The 11,079-nt window shown below is 55.3% G+C and overlaps 1 protein-coding gene across 2 annotated transcripts; it reads left to right on the top strand.

Annotated features, from left to right (window-relative positions):
• Positions 1–47: 47 nt before the first annotated feature.
• Positions 48–10,624, top strand: LOC119112972 (xaa-Pro aminopeptidase 1-like). Of its 2 annotated transcripts, none has more exons than XM_037237277.1 (13): positions 48–121; positions 1,353–1,497; positions 3,047–3,215; positions 3,676–3,915; positions 4,196–4,291; positions 4,624–4,823; positions 5,343–5,484; positions 5,847–5,973; positions 6,192–6,344; positions 7,387–7,516; positions 8,153–8,333; positions 9,217–9,392; positions 10,123–10,624. In XM_037237277.1, exons 2-13 carry the CDS (start codon positions 1,369–1,371, stop codon positions 10,240–10,242), a joined length of 1,863 nt encoding a protein of 620 aa, XP_037093172.1. In that variant the 5' UTR covers positions 48–121; positions 1,353–1,368; the 3' UTR covers positions 10,243–10,624. The 2 variants fall into 2 exon arrangements, with proteins under 2 accessions (XP_037093172.1, XP_037093171.1); XM_037237276.1 differs by having other exon boundaries at positions 49–80.
• The last annotated feature ends 455 nt before the right edge of the window (positions 10,625–11,079 follow it).

Below are 11,079 nucleotides of genomic sequence, written 5' to 3'. Positions count from 1 at the left end.
TACCGCTAAACCCCTGCTCCATACACGGCCAAATTGCAATAGTATCCGGCATTGCAATAAGGAGGCCGTTTTCGAGATCGGTTCGTACCTCAGTACCCACTGTACAGTAACAGTACGTCCGGTTAGTTGGTTTTCCCGTGTTTTGCTTGTTCAAGTTTTCCCTATTTAACACTACCTTTTTAGTTTGCGGTGTACCCTGCCGTTTTTATCATGCAACACCATGTTGCTTACTGTGCTGTTTCAAAATGCCTTCTTAAAGTAGGCTTAAGTCGCATGAACAATGTCTGCCTCTGCTTTTAATGTTGTTTATTTTCCCATTTTTAAAAGGTTTCTGGTCCATTTCATTCTGCTTGCTCAATCTGAAAACCCCATTCTCTGTGCTGGTCCTTTACAGGACACAGGCCTCTCACACAGTATTGTACTGGCTGAGGCTGAAGCATGCATGCAATGCATGAGCAATGTCAACTACTTGTAACATTGGTTGCTATGTGTCAAAATTGATGGTGACCACACACTAAAGCTGGGGCACTCAGATTTTTTGTGTGTACACCAAAATTATTGCTTAAATGTCACTCCTGCACCTGTTTGTTGTAGAGCTTCCTTCTTTTTCCTGAATAATTTGGGATGTTTTGGCTCATGCTTATGTCATTTAAGAAGAAAGTATTTCTCAGAACCTATTCCATTCAGGGCATGCTTATATCAGTGGTATAACAACCTGACTTGGAGTGCAAAATTAGAAGCATTTTAGTTGTTGATAATTTTAGCTTTGAACTTGTGCGGCTACAAATGTAAGCTTTAAACCTCATTTTGGAATAGAACCTGATGCTTGGCAGCCTTAATCTCCTGGCCTAAGAAAACATTTAAAAAGTGGTATCAATGTTCAGATGATGTGATTTTAGCATATGCCGTGCATTCAAAGCATAGTGTGTAATGCAGTTCCTTTATATCCAATTTTTGTCTTGTGAAAGCCTGAGTGGGAGTTAACCTCACCTGTCATATATTGCTTTTATGTCTCAAAGAAGGGCAATGCTAACCTATATTTTTGTGTTGTGCCTTAACTGCTTCTCTCCACAAACTGTGTCCTTTCAGTCATCAGCATATGATCTTTGTAGTTTGTCACAGCAGCATTCTTTGTATCTTAATTTGACACGTTCTTTTCAGCTTCTTAACCTGTTTACTATGGCTTTCTATTGATTTGCCTGCATGTCACTTCCCCAGTTCAAACCTGATTGATCTTACACATCTGCAAAAATGGTGAACTTGTTTCACCTGCACATACCTTAAGCTGCTAGTAACTGTCTTCCACTGTTGCATTCTGGTTGAGCCAGTTCAAAAGACAGCATATGTTGCAGACGTCAGCTCTGTGGAATGTCCACCATGGCTGGTGCCAAAAACACCACTCACCTGCTGAAGCACCTGAGGTCGCTCATGAAGAACACCAAATATGTCAATGAAGAGCTACATGCCTACATTGTGCCATCAGCGGACTCTCACGGGGTATGTACTGCTCGCATTACTATCATCGGATTGTTACGGAGTATGTACGGCTCGCATTACCATTCTCGAATTGTTACGGGGTATGTACGGCTCGCATTACCATCATCGGATTATTACGGGGGATGTACGGCTCGCATTACCATCAGCGGATTCTCACGGGGTATGTACGGCTCGCATTACCATCAGCGGAGTGTTACGGTTTGTGTACGACTCGCATTATCATCAGCGGAGTGTTACGGGGTACGTACGGCTCGCATTACGATCCGACCTAAACCGTGCTGTCATCGGTCACCGTCTTGATTTTAATGCTGCAACATAAATTTGCATCGTTTCATCGATTACCGGTCAGGCACAGGGATGAAACCGAGCTCCTGGCGTCGTAGTCGAATCCGAGCCAAGACGATGACACGAAGCCGAGGTCGACGCTGAAGCCGGTTGCTTTAAAGTTTGGAACTGCGAATCTGGAGCCGAAACCAGTGACTTCAAATTTGTTAAGTTAAAGCCAGATCCGAAGCGAGAAATGTGCGAGCTTAAGAAACACGAAGCCAAAGTAGAGCCCGCCAGCTTAAGATCACAAGGCCGAAGCCGAAGCCTGGTGAATAAGTTTGCGAGACCAAAGCCATTTTCGCGTGCGCAAAACAGTACGAGCCCAGAAAATATCGTCATGGTTTTACGGACCGGGTGAGACGGGGGGATTGCATAACAGACGGAAGGTTTTTTGGACTGTCGTCCTGTAGCTGTGTGTTAGTACTTGCACGACGTTTCGGGGGTTCATTCTGTGGCCGGTGTCGGGTGGTACTTGGTCCTGGGGATGCCCGACTGGTTTGTACTCCCAGACATATCTTGCGTCGCACTCCTGGAAAGTTATGTTGTAGATTGTGATGAAAAGACGGGCACCAATGCTGTTGAGAAGTGGAGCCGTAACTGCAGCGACAAAACGCCATGGCGGAGCCGAAGCGAGCAGTTCAAGATCAGATGGCGTAGAGGTCGTGGCCATAATTAAAGAAGTGTTGGTAGTTAGAGCTCAAGCGGACGCCTGCTTTTATGAATTACCCCAAGCTTAGGCGGAGGCCGAAGCCAAACGTCTGAAATGGCACGAAGCCGAACCCCAAGCTATTGCAAAGGAGGTGCGGCTTTTTGAAGCCGAAGCTGAAGCCAAAGCCGACTTCCTCTCGTGCCTATTACCGGCCGAGGTGTGCGCTGTGACAGTACTATCCGTAGAGACAGTATACTATAAATTCCGTGCCTCTCCAAAACCTACATTTGAGTCGTACCGCCCAGTGTTAACACGTGACTTGTGATGCCCAAGCAGGTAATATGCGATCTATGAATCGCGTGGTCCACGAATACCTGACAGCATGTGACATTTGATTCCCTGTCCAGGATACCGACCCTTGGCCCATGCGGCCCAGGGTAGGTGTCTGGCAGCATGCGCCTCGGCACTTGACCTGCAATCCTCCCTCAGAGTGCGAACGTAGTACCAGCGTGCCAGCGAGTACCAGCGTATGGCTGTCTATGCAGGACATTGACCTGTGACCTCTGACGCCAGAGTGAATACCTGGCGGCGTGCGACGAGCGGCGCGCCTTCCTGACCGGCTTCACCGGCTCGGCCGGCACGGCCGTGGTGACGCAGACACACGCCTGCCTCTGGACCGACGGACGGTACCACCTGCAGGCGCGCGCCGAAATGGACCTCAACTGGACGCTCATGAAGGATGGTCAGTGTGCACAGCCTGGCCACCCGGCCTGCAGCCGCTGTTTAGGTAGACGTGCTTGAATGTAGCGGCTGTTGTGGCTCAGAATAATCCGGTGTCACACTGAGGTGTTGTGCATTATTTGCCCAGACTGTGTTGTGTTCGTGGTACTTGTAGTGGTGGGGCCATTCAATGTACTTTTTCACAGAACATAGAGCACTTCTGCATTATGAGAGTATTGGTTCGTGATCATCGCCAACTCTATAGTGTATTTGCGCCATATAAGTGGCGACCTGCCCTGCGTTATTACGTCAATATGGGATTCGATCGAATGCGATCGCCGATCCGAAGCTATCGCAGCTTCGGCTGCTCATGTCTGACCCACATTGCTAACAACGCATCGGATGGATGGGCGTGGTAGCGTCGCTGCTCGTCCCGCCTGCGGTGCGGCTGCCGCAGCCCGTGACGCGGGCCTCTTCGGCAGGCGTGGCCGGCACCCCGACGCAGGGCGAGTGGCTGTCGTCGACGCTGCCGGCGACGGGCGGCGCGGTGGGCGTCGACCCGCGCCTGCTGTCGTCGCGCGTCTGGGACACTCTGGCGGCCGAGCTGTCCGCCGCCGGCCACAGCCTGCGGCCTGTCCAGCAGAACCTGGTCGACCTGGTCTGGAACGAGCAGCCGGCGCGCACCTCCAACGCAGTGCTGCCGCACCCCGTCAAGTACACAGGTGCGCTGCGGCCGGCTGGCCGCTCGTCGGGGCCGCCTGGCCGCACGCAGTCGTGCAGCGAGAGGCTGCTCTCGCGGGGTTTGGGTGCGGTGCTACGCTGCCTCTGGGCCAGTTGTCCCGTCTGCAGGAATTTTGTCATATTGGACTGGATGCAGCTCTTCAACGTGGTACGGTTCGATTGGTTGCGGCATGTGATCTTGTACGTGTGATGTGCGCATCTAGTGGAAACCCATGTCGAGTCTCGCAGAAATGAGCGTGTTTCAAACGTGTTGTATGGCAGGGATGTCGGTGAAGAGCAAGCTGGAGGAAGTCCGCAGCCAGATGCAGCAACGCAAGTGCACGCTGCTGGCGATCGCGGCGCTGGACGAGATCGCCTGTGAGTGTGACGGGCTCGACGTAATGCGTAATACGGACCACTGCCGCGTAATACGGACCACGCCGTGGAAGTTTACTCTGCGGCACCGTACGCCAACCACGCGCTGTTCGACGTCCGTAACGCAGTACGGGCAATAGTGTATTCGTGCCTTACTGTGCTTCTCGAACGTCATTCCTCCCACCCCACATGTCTCCACTGAAAGCGCCGCACCGAGTGGTCTTGTGTCGGCCCAGACTCGCTCCGGGCGGCGTCGCCTCTGGCGCTGATCGCGTAGCGGCGGACGCGCCCCGCCACCACGTGGGGGCACCAACTGACGGCCGTTCCGCGTCCAGACCTGCTGAACCTGCGCGGCAGCGACATCGTCTTCAACCCCGTGTTCTTCTCCTACTGCGTGGTGCTGCCCGACACGGTGCACCTGTTCATCGACGCGCAGAAGCTGAGCTCCGGGGTGGCCCAGCACTTCGCCGATGAGGGCGTCTCCGACCTGCAGCTGCACGGATACGAGGACGTCTGGTCATTCCTGAAGGATAAGGTGAGAACTGGTGCGCCCCACGCGTCCTGAAGTAATCTAGCGATGCAGTATAGATACGTACTTCTTAGGTTTTGGACGTTTCAGTTTCACGTTAATTTTGGTGTGCTAATGGAAAGTTCTTGGTCGTGATAGTTGCCTGTTTTCGTTGATGCATATTTACCACAGAATACAGCAACCCTGTTTGATCATTACGTTACACTCATCTTTGGTTCCTCTCACCATTGCGCTTAATTCTTATCGCCACTGCGTTTGATTCCACTCACCGCTGCGTTTGACCCTTCGTACCACCTCTCACCACTATGTCCACGTTTGGTTTCACCGTGCTTAGCGATGTGTCTACGCTTTTTTGGCTGCTAGAAGAGATATTTTTGCGCAGCTGAGCATGCTTCCAGTTGTACGCGTCTGGTCCTCGTGGCTCATGTGAGCGGCTGTAATCCCTGGTTCTGTCCTGCAATACCCGGATGCAACGAGCGGGCATCCTTTTCATTTGCCTTTACCCGGTTTCTGTTTGTGTTGCAGGCGGCCGAGATGGACGGCAAGGCCTGGCTCTGTCCGCTGGCCAGCCACGCACTCACCGCCATATTTGACAGAAGCCAGCGCGTGCTGGAACGTACCCCACCCTGTACCATGAAGGCCATCAAGAACGACACCGAGATACAGGGTGAGTGGTGTGGCGTCGCCTGGGTCGCAGCCGGCCAGCCCGGCGCGCCGTCCGTCGCGTCACGGATGCAGACGCAGATCGTTACACCGGAACACCGCTGAGCCAGGATGGTCTGAACGTCTGAGCCGAAGCCCCGCCACTCGCTGCCTCGGAAGGCCCCGGAGAATGTCGATGCTGTGAGAGGCGGCTTTGTCACTTCTAGGTCAGCTACAACAGCTACCGCCAGGTATCCATCGCCCGGCAGCGAGCCAGTGAGGTCATCGCCGTATCCGTATTATCACTGTGCCAGCCTGGACAACACTGTTCGTTTCCACGATTGCACAACACGTCAGCGTGCTCAGTGCCACACGTCCGTACGGCAGGCATGCACAGCGCGCACGTGCGGGACGCGGCGGCGCTGTGCACCTACCTGAGCTGGCTGGAAGAGCAGGTGTCGGCTGGTCACACCGTCACCGAAGTGTCCGGCGCCCAGAAGCTGGACTCGCTGCGGTGAGCCCGACCCGCCAGCACCGCCAGATGCCCGGCTGGCCGACGGCGGGCTCGGCGGCGGTTGGCATGGCGCGGAGCGCTTTTAAACGAATGGTGCATTGTGTGTGGAATGTCTGACTCCGCAACGCAGCCTCATGTCCCCGTTGGTCGCATGGCAGTGTAAGATGCCTGTGTCATCAGACGGCACCGTTGACACAGTCCCCGGCTGTGTTTGGCAGGGCTGAGCAGGACCTGTTCGTGAGCCTGAGCTTCTCCACGATATCGTCTTCGGGTCCGAACGGTGCCGTCATTCACTACCACCCGGCGGCCGCCACCGACCGGCCCATTACGGCCGACGAGCTGTACCTGGTCGACTCGGGAGGCCAGTACAGGTCAGCCAAGTGTGCTACCCCATCAGCTGAACTGAAGCACGCTGCAAAATTGTGCTCTCCACCCTGGGATAATACCAGTTAGGGCAATATCGCAAAGTGTGATTTTACCTCATAGGTGTAAACAAACAGTTTTTCAGTGGACAAGCGAAGGGCCTGAAACCAGCGTCTTGTGCTGAAGTTGATGAAAATGTTTTGGAGCTAGCATCCTGGATCATTTTTTTGCCCCAACGTTTGTTCCTGGCAGTTGTTCATAGTTGGCTTCCTGTGTAAGCACAGTAATGCAGGCCATGGCCTGGCTGCCAGAGCTCGTGCACCAACTCTCTGATCCGTCACCAATGCGCGCGGCTAGCTCGCCGACACAGAGCAGACCAGGTCACCGCTAGTTGAACCATGCCACCCACACGCAGCATCAGCGCCAATCTGTGCGCGGTAATCACAGCTAGACCTGTTGGATGCATCGCGTGAACCACCCAAACTTGTTCCGTTGTTAGGCTGGTCTAGTGTTCGGTGCCGCACGCATAACCAGAGGTGTAGAGCATGCACATCTGAGCGGGCGTGGGCCCATGGCGCCAGGTGGATGAGACGACGTGTGGGTCAGTGTTGCCAAACTCCGCCTGTTGTATCATGTTTTTGGTTGGACGCTTTATTAACCATTCAGCTCGGTCGCTCTCCATTGGCGGCGTGGTCGCGGCGGAGACTGGTCTGCTGTGTATCAGTCAGCGGCTGCGGTGACTAGCGCCCGCACCACCCGTCCTCCGGCGTGCTGACACCCAACTGTCGTGCCCGCCAGAGACGGCACCCCTGCTCCTGCACCACCCGTCCTCCGGCGTGCTGACACCCACCTCTCGTGCCCGCCAGAGACGGCACCTCTAGTCTTGCCAGAGACGGCACCTCCACTCCTGCACCATCCGTCCTCCGGCGTGCTGACACTCACCTGTCGTGCCCGCCAGAGACAGCACCTCTAGTCCTGCCAGAGACGGCACCTCTGGGCCTGCAACACTCGTCCTTTGGCGTGCTGACACCTACTTCCCGTGCCCGCCAGAGATGGCACTACTGACGTCACGCGCACCGTCCACTTTGGCCATCCAACCAAACACCAAAAGGAGTGCTTCACGCGCGTGCTGAAGGGCCAGATCGCGCTGGCCACGGCCGTCTTCCCGAACAAGACCCGGGTGAGTGGCGTGCTGCCGCCACTGGCCCTGGCACGGCGGCGCCGCTCGGGCGACAGGTCACGCGGTACTGCTGGCCGTCTGCGGGCACCGGGAAGCCAGGGTCTCCTGCTCGTCCGATGTAAAACCGTTATGTAAAGTGGGAAGGGCGGACAACGGATGTTTGACTTAGCCGGAGCATCAATAATTTGGCGGGTGTTGTCTTATAATGACTTTGTGAGAAACATTGGCGGACTGAGACTGGGCTCACTGCACGGTGTAACCGAAATACTGAGCTCGTCATTGGCTCTGAATAATCTGTCAGCTCCCGTGAGCAGAGCCGTCGCTCTTTCGCACGCACCAACCTGGAGGCATAGAGCCTACCGCTGCTCTGGGATAGAAATGTGCCAATCTTAGAATGGAATGCGCTGGGTGCCGGGCTCCGTTTTTCCGTCACGTTCCAGTCGTGAACTCCGCTTAACGCTGAACCGAATCGCGCAATTAGTATGCCGTGCACCGTGCGTGCTGTGTGCAGCTGTCCTCCGCGTAGCTGAAGAAAGGTAACACCAGCACAACTCCCGCAGGCTTGCAACCGGCGCCTGGCTGTCGGTAGCCGGGAGGTGTCACTCCCGCCTTTGACGGGCGTTTGACCGTCGCCAGGGCACACTGCTTGACCCGCTGGCTCGGCTGGCGCTCTGGAATGTGGGCCTCGACTACTCGCACGGCACTGGCCACGGCATCGGCTCCTACCTGAACGTGCACGAGGGCCCGATGACGATCCATAGCCGGCCGCAGCCACCCTCCGAGGCCGGCCTCGAGCAGGGCATGTTCGTCTCAGATGGTACGAGAGCAGGGCGTGTTCGTCTGAAATGGTGCGACAGCAAGGCGTGTTGGCCTGGAATGGTACGGCAGCAGGGGTGTGGGTCTCGGATGGTACGGCAGCAAGGTGTGTGGGCCTGGGATAGTGCGATAGCAGGGATGTTGGTCTCAGATGGTAAGACAGCAGGGCGTGCTCGTCTGGAGGTACGACAGCAAAGCATGTTCGGCTCAGATGATCCGACAGCAGGGCGTATTGGCCTCAGACAGTGCCGCCACAGCAGTACTGCCTTACGCTGTACGATGGCAGGGACGGCACACCTGCTGTGCCCGTCTTAGATGGTACGACAGCTACAGTGTAACGTCATCTTAGATGGTAAGACAGAAGGTTATTTTCGTTTCGGATGGCACTGCTGCAGGCCATGTCCGTCTCAGAGGCGCGGCAGCAGTACGTCGCTATCTCGGGTGGTGAGACGACAGGAGATATTGGTCTTAGGGGCATAACAGCAGCGTATGGTCGGTCCAAACCGTACGACTCCTGGGCAGGATCGTCTCAAGTGTTTCTCATCTGTCTCATGCCCTCTGCTTGTCTCAGACGATTTCCGTTCGTTTCGGATGGTTTTCTTTCGTCTTGGATGGTTTCCGTTCGTCTCGGATGGTTTCCGTTCGTCTTGGATGGTTTCCGACCGTCTCGTATGTTTTCCGCTCGTCTCAGATGCGTCTGCTCGTCTCTTGGTTTCATGTTGTTCGCCGGTGTCATGGTTTGTGATGAGATGCTTTACTGTGACGTGCGCGCTCGACACGAGACACAAAATAACCTTAAGCATACACTGTGCCGTGCCCTGGTGACTAGTCGCCCACACTTGGCCGACCTGTCCATGACCTCACCAGCTGGCTGACCTCCTCAGAGCCGGGCTACTACGAGGACGGCCAGTTCGGAATTCGGCTGGAGAACATTGTGCGCGTGGTACCGGCGGCCACCAAGCACAACTTCGGTGGGCGCGGCTTCCTGACGTTCACGCACGTCACGCTGGTGCCGGTGCAGACCAAGATGCTGGTGCCGGAGCTGCTCACGCAGCAGGAGGTGCGGCGGCGCTGGTTGGGCGGGAGAGGACTGTGTTGACGGTCGACGGTCTTTGACAAGCTTTTGCAGGACTCGGGGTGACCATTGTGATTGGGCTGGAATGGACGTGCCTCGTTTGAGGCCAGTTGGTGGGCGGGACTAAAGCATTGTGTGTTTTGAGTGGCTGATTGTTATTCCGTCAACGAAGGGACGCTTCCTGGACTGACAGCTGGACTACTGTATCCATGGACTGGCGAAACCCCAGGTGTTCGACCCAATGTCCGCCGATTTGAGATTACAATGTTGAAAGCGCTCTGAAATCGTTTTGAAAGCCTACAAGATATTGAGATTCGAGATTGAAAACATCAATGCCCGATATCTTGCGATCTGAGGTGTCAGTCCGTTCTCATAGTCTCGAGTGATACTGTCTGCTGCTGTCAAATGTTCGATATTACCACTGTGTGTGTCATGGCCTAAAATGTGATCTTTGTCTACCTCCACCGCAATTCTGAATTGTCCACCTGCACCGCCATAAACGTACTTTGCCGATCGCTGCTGCACCCCACCTGGATTCTAAAATGGTAGCTATCACGTCTTCCTGTAGTTGGGAATAGCAGCTGCCGATAGTTTGTACTCCCCGTCCAAAGGATGACCCCTTCCGTTGCGTGTATCGCTGTCGCTGTTCTGCTGCGTCATCTGTCGTCGTCCGCTCGGCCTGGCGGTGACGGACGACTACCTTTGTCGTCGGCAGATCGGCTGGCTGAACGACTATCACGCCGAGTGTCGCGAGACGGTGGGTGCCGTGCTGCAGGCGCAGGGCCGCACCGCCGCGCACGCCTGGCTTTTACGCGAGACGGAGACGCTCGGATAGCCGGACCGGCGCGGACCGGCCGGCGGGCCGTGGCTGAGGTCTCAGCGACGCTGGACCGGTGCCTGCCAGCCGGCCGCGCGGGCGGGCTGTGGCTAAGGTCTCAAGCGGCGCTGGACCGGTGCCGACCGGCCGGCCTCGCGGGCGGGCTGTGGCTGAGGTCTCAACCGGCGCTGGACCGGTGCCTGCCAGCCGGCCTCGCGGGCGGGCCGTGGCTGAGGCCTCATGAGGCGCTGGGCCGCTCCTGTCGTGGATCTTTGGTCAGATGTCTGGCTCGGTGCCAGACGGACTTTGGTGGACGGTGCTGACGCGCTGCAGGATTCCGCGGGACGCAGCGAGCTGCTTCACTTCTCAAAACGAGGAGAATACAAGTTACAAATTGTTATGTTTAGGGCGTTCCGTGTGACCTCTGGCCGTGGTGGCGATCGATCGAGCTGATGTGGGAACTAGGACTCTACGGTCAACTCCGTACGGATAAGAGACAAGGGACTTTGAAAGCGTCAATACCAGGGAATGGAACGTGGTCAACAAGTTTTTGTTTACTATCAATTCCATGCTCGTGGGCGAGGACAATACGAAAATTGTTGCCTGCGATGTCTGTATTTGTTTGCGTTTGCGTAACTGTTTTGTGCTGGAGGGCTGGTCAGTATGCGTTGTTCAGACAACAGGTCAAGAAACACCAACATGCAGCACCATCAAGCACGTTAGCACTCATATTGTGCACTGGATCAGTCACCTGATAAATTTCAAATGACTGGTATCGCATACGCAGCTGACGGCTTGCAAATAATCTGTAGTGCGAGACCATTCAGAATATAAACAGTAAAAGTGCGGTTTTAT

Source organism: Pollicipes pollicipes, unplaced genomic scaffold (genome assembly GCF_011947565.3).
Source record: "Pollicipes pollicipes isolate AB1234 unplaced genomic scaffold, Ppol_2.1 Scaffold_7261;HRSCAF=8764_pilon_pilon_pilon, whole genome shotgun sequence".
Classification (NCBI taxonomy): Eukaryota; Metazoa; Arthropoda; class Thecostraca; order Pollicipedomorpha; family Pollicipedidae; genus Pollicipes; species Pollicipes pollicipes.
The sequence above is the reverse complement of the archived record's forward strand: the minus strand, read 5'-3'. Positions and strand labels throughout refer to the sequence as shown.

Excerpts from the sequence above, each read along its gene's own strand:
- LOC119112972 (XM_037237277.1), top strand. The coding sequence starts at position 1,369 with ATGTCCACCATGGCTGGTGCCAAAAACACCACTCACCTGCTGAAGCAC. Across the intron at positions 3,916-4,195 it reads GCACCCCGTCAAGTACACAG|GGATGTCGGTGAAGAGCAAG; the intron begins GTGCGCTGCGGC and ends GTTGTATGGCAG. Across the intron at positions 7,517-8,152 it reads TCTTCCCGAACAAGACCCGG|GGCACACTGCTTGACCCGCT; the intron begins GTGAGTGGCGTG and ends GACCGTCGCCAG.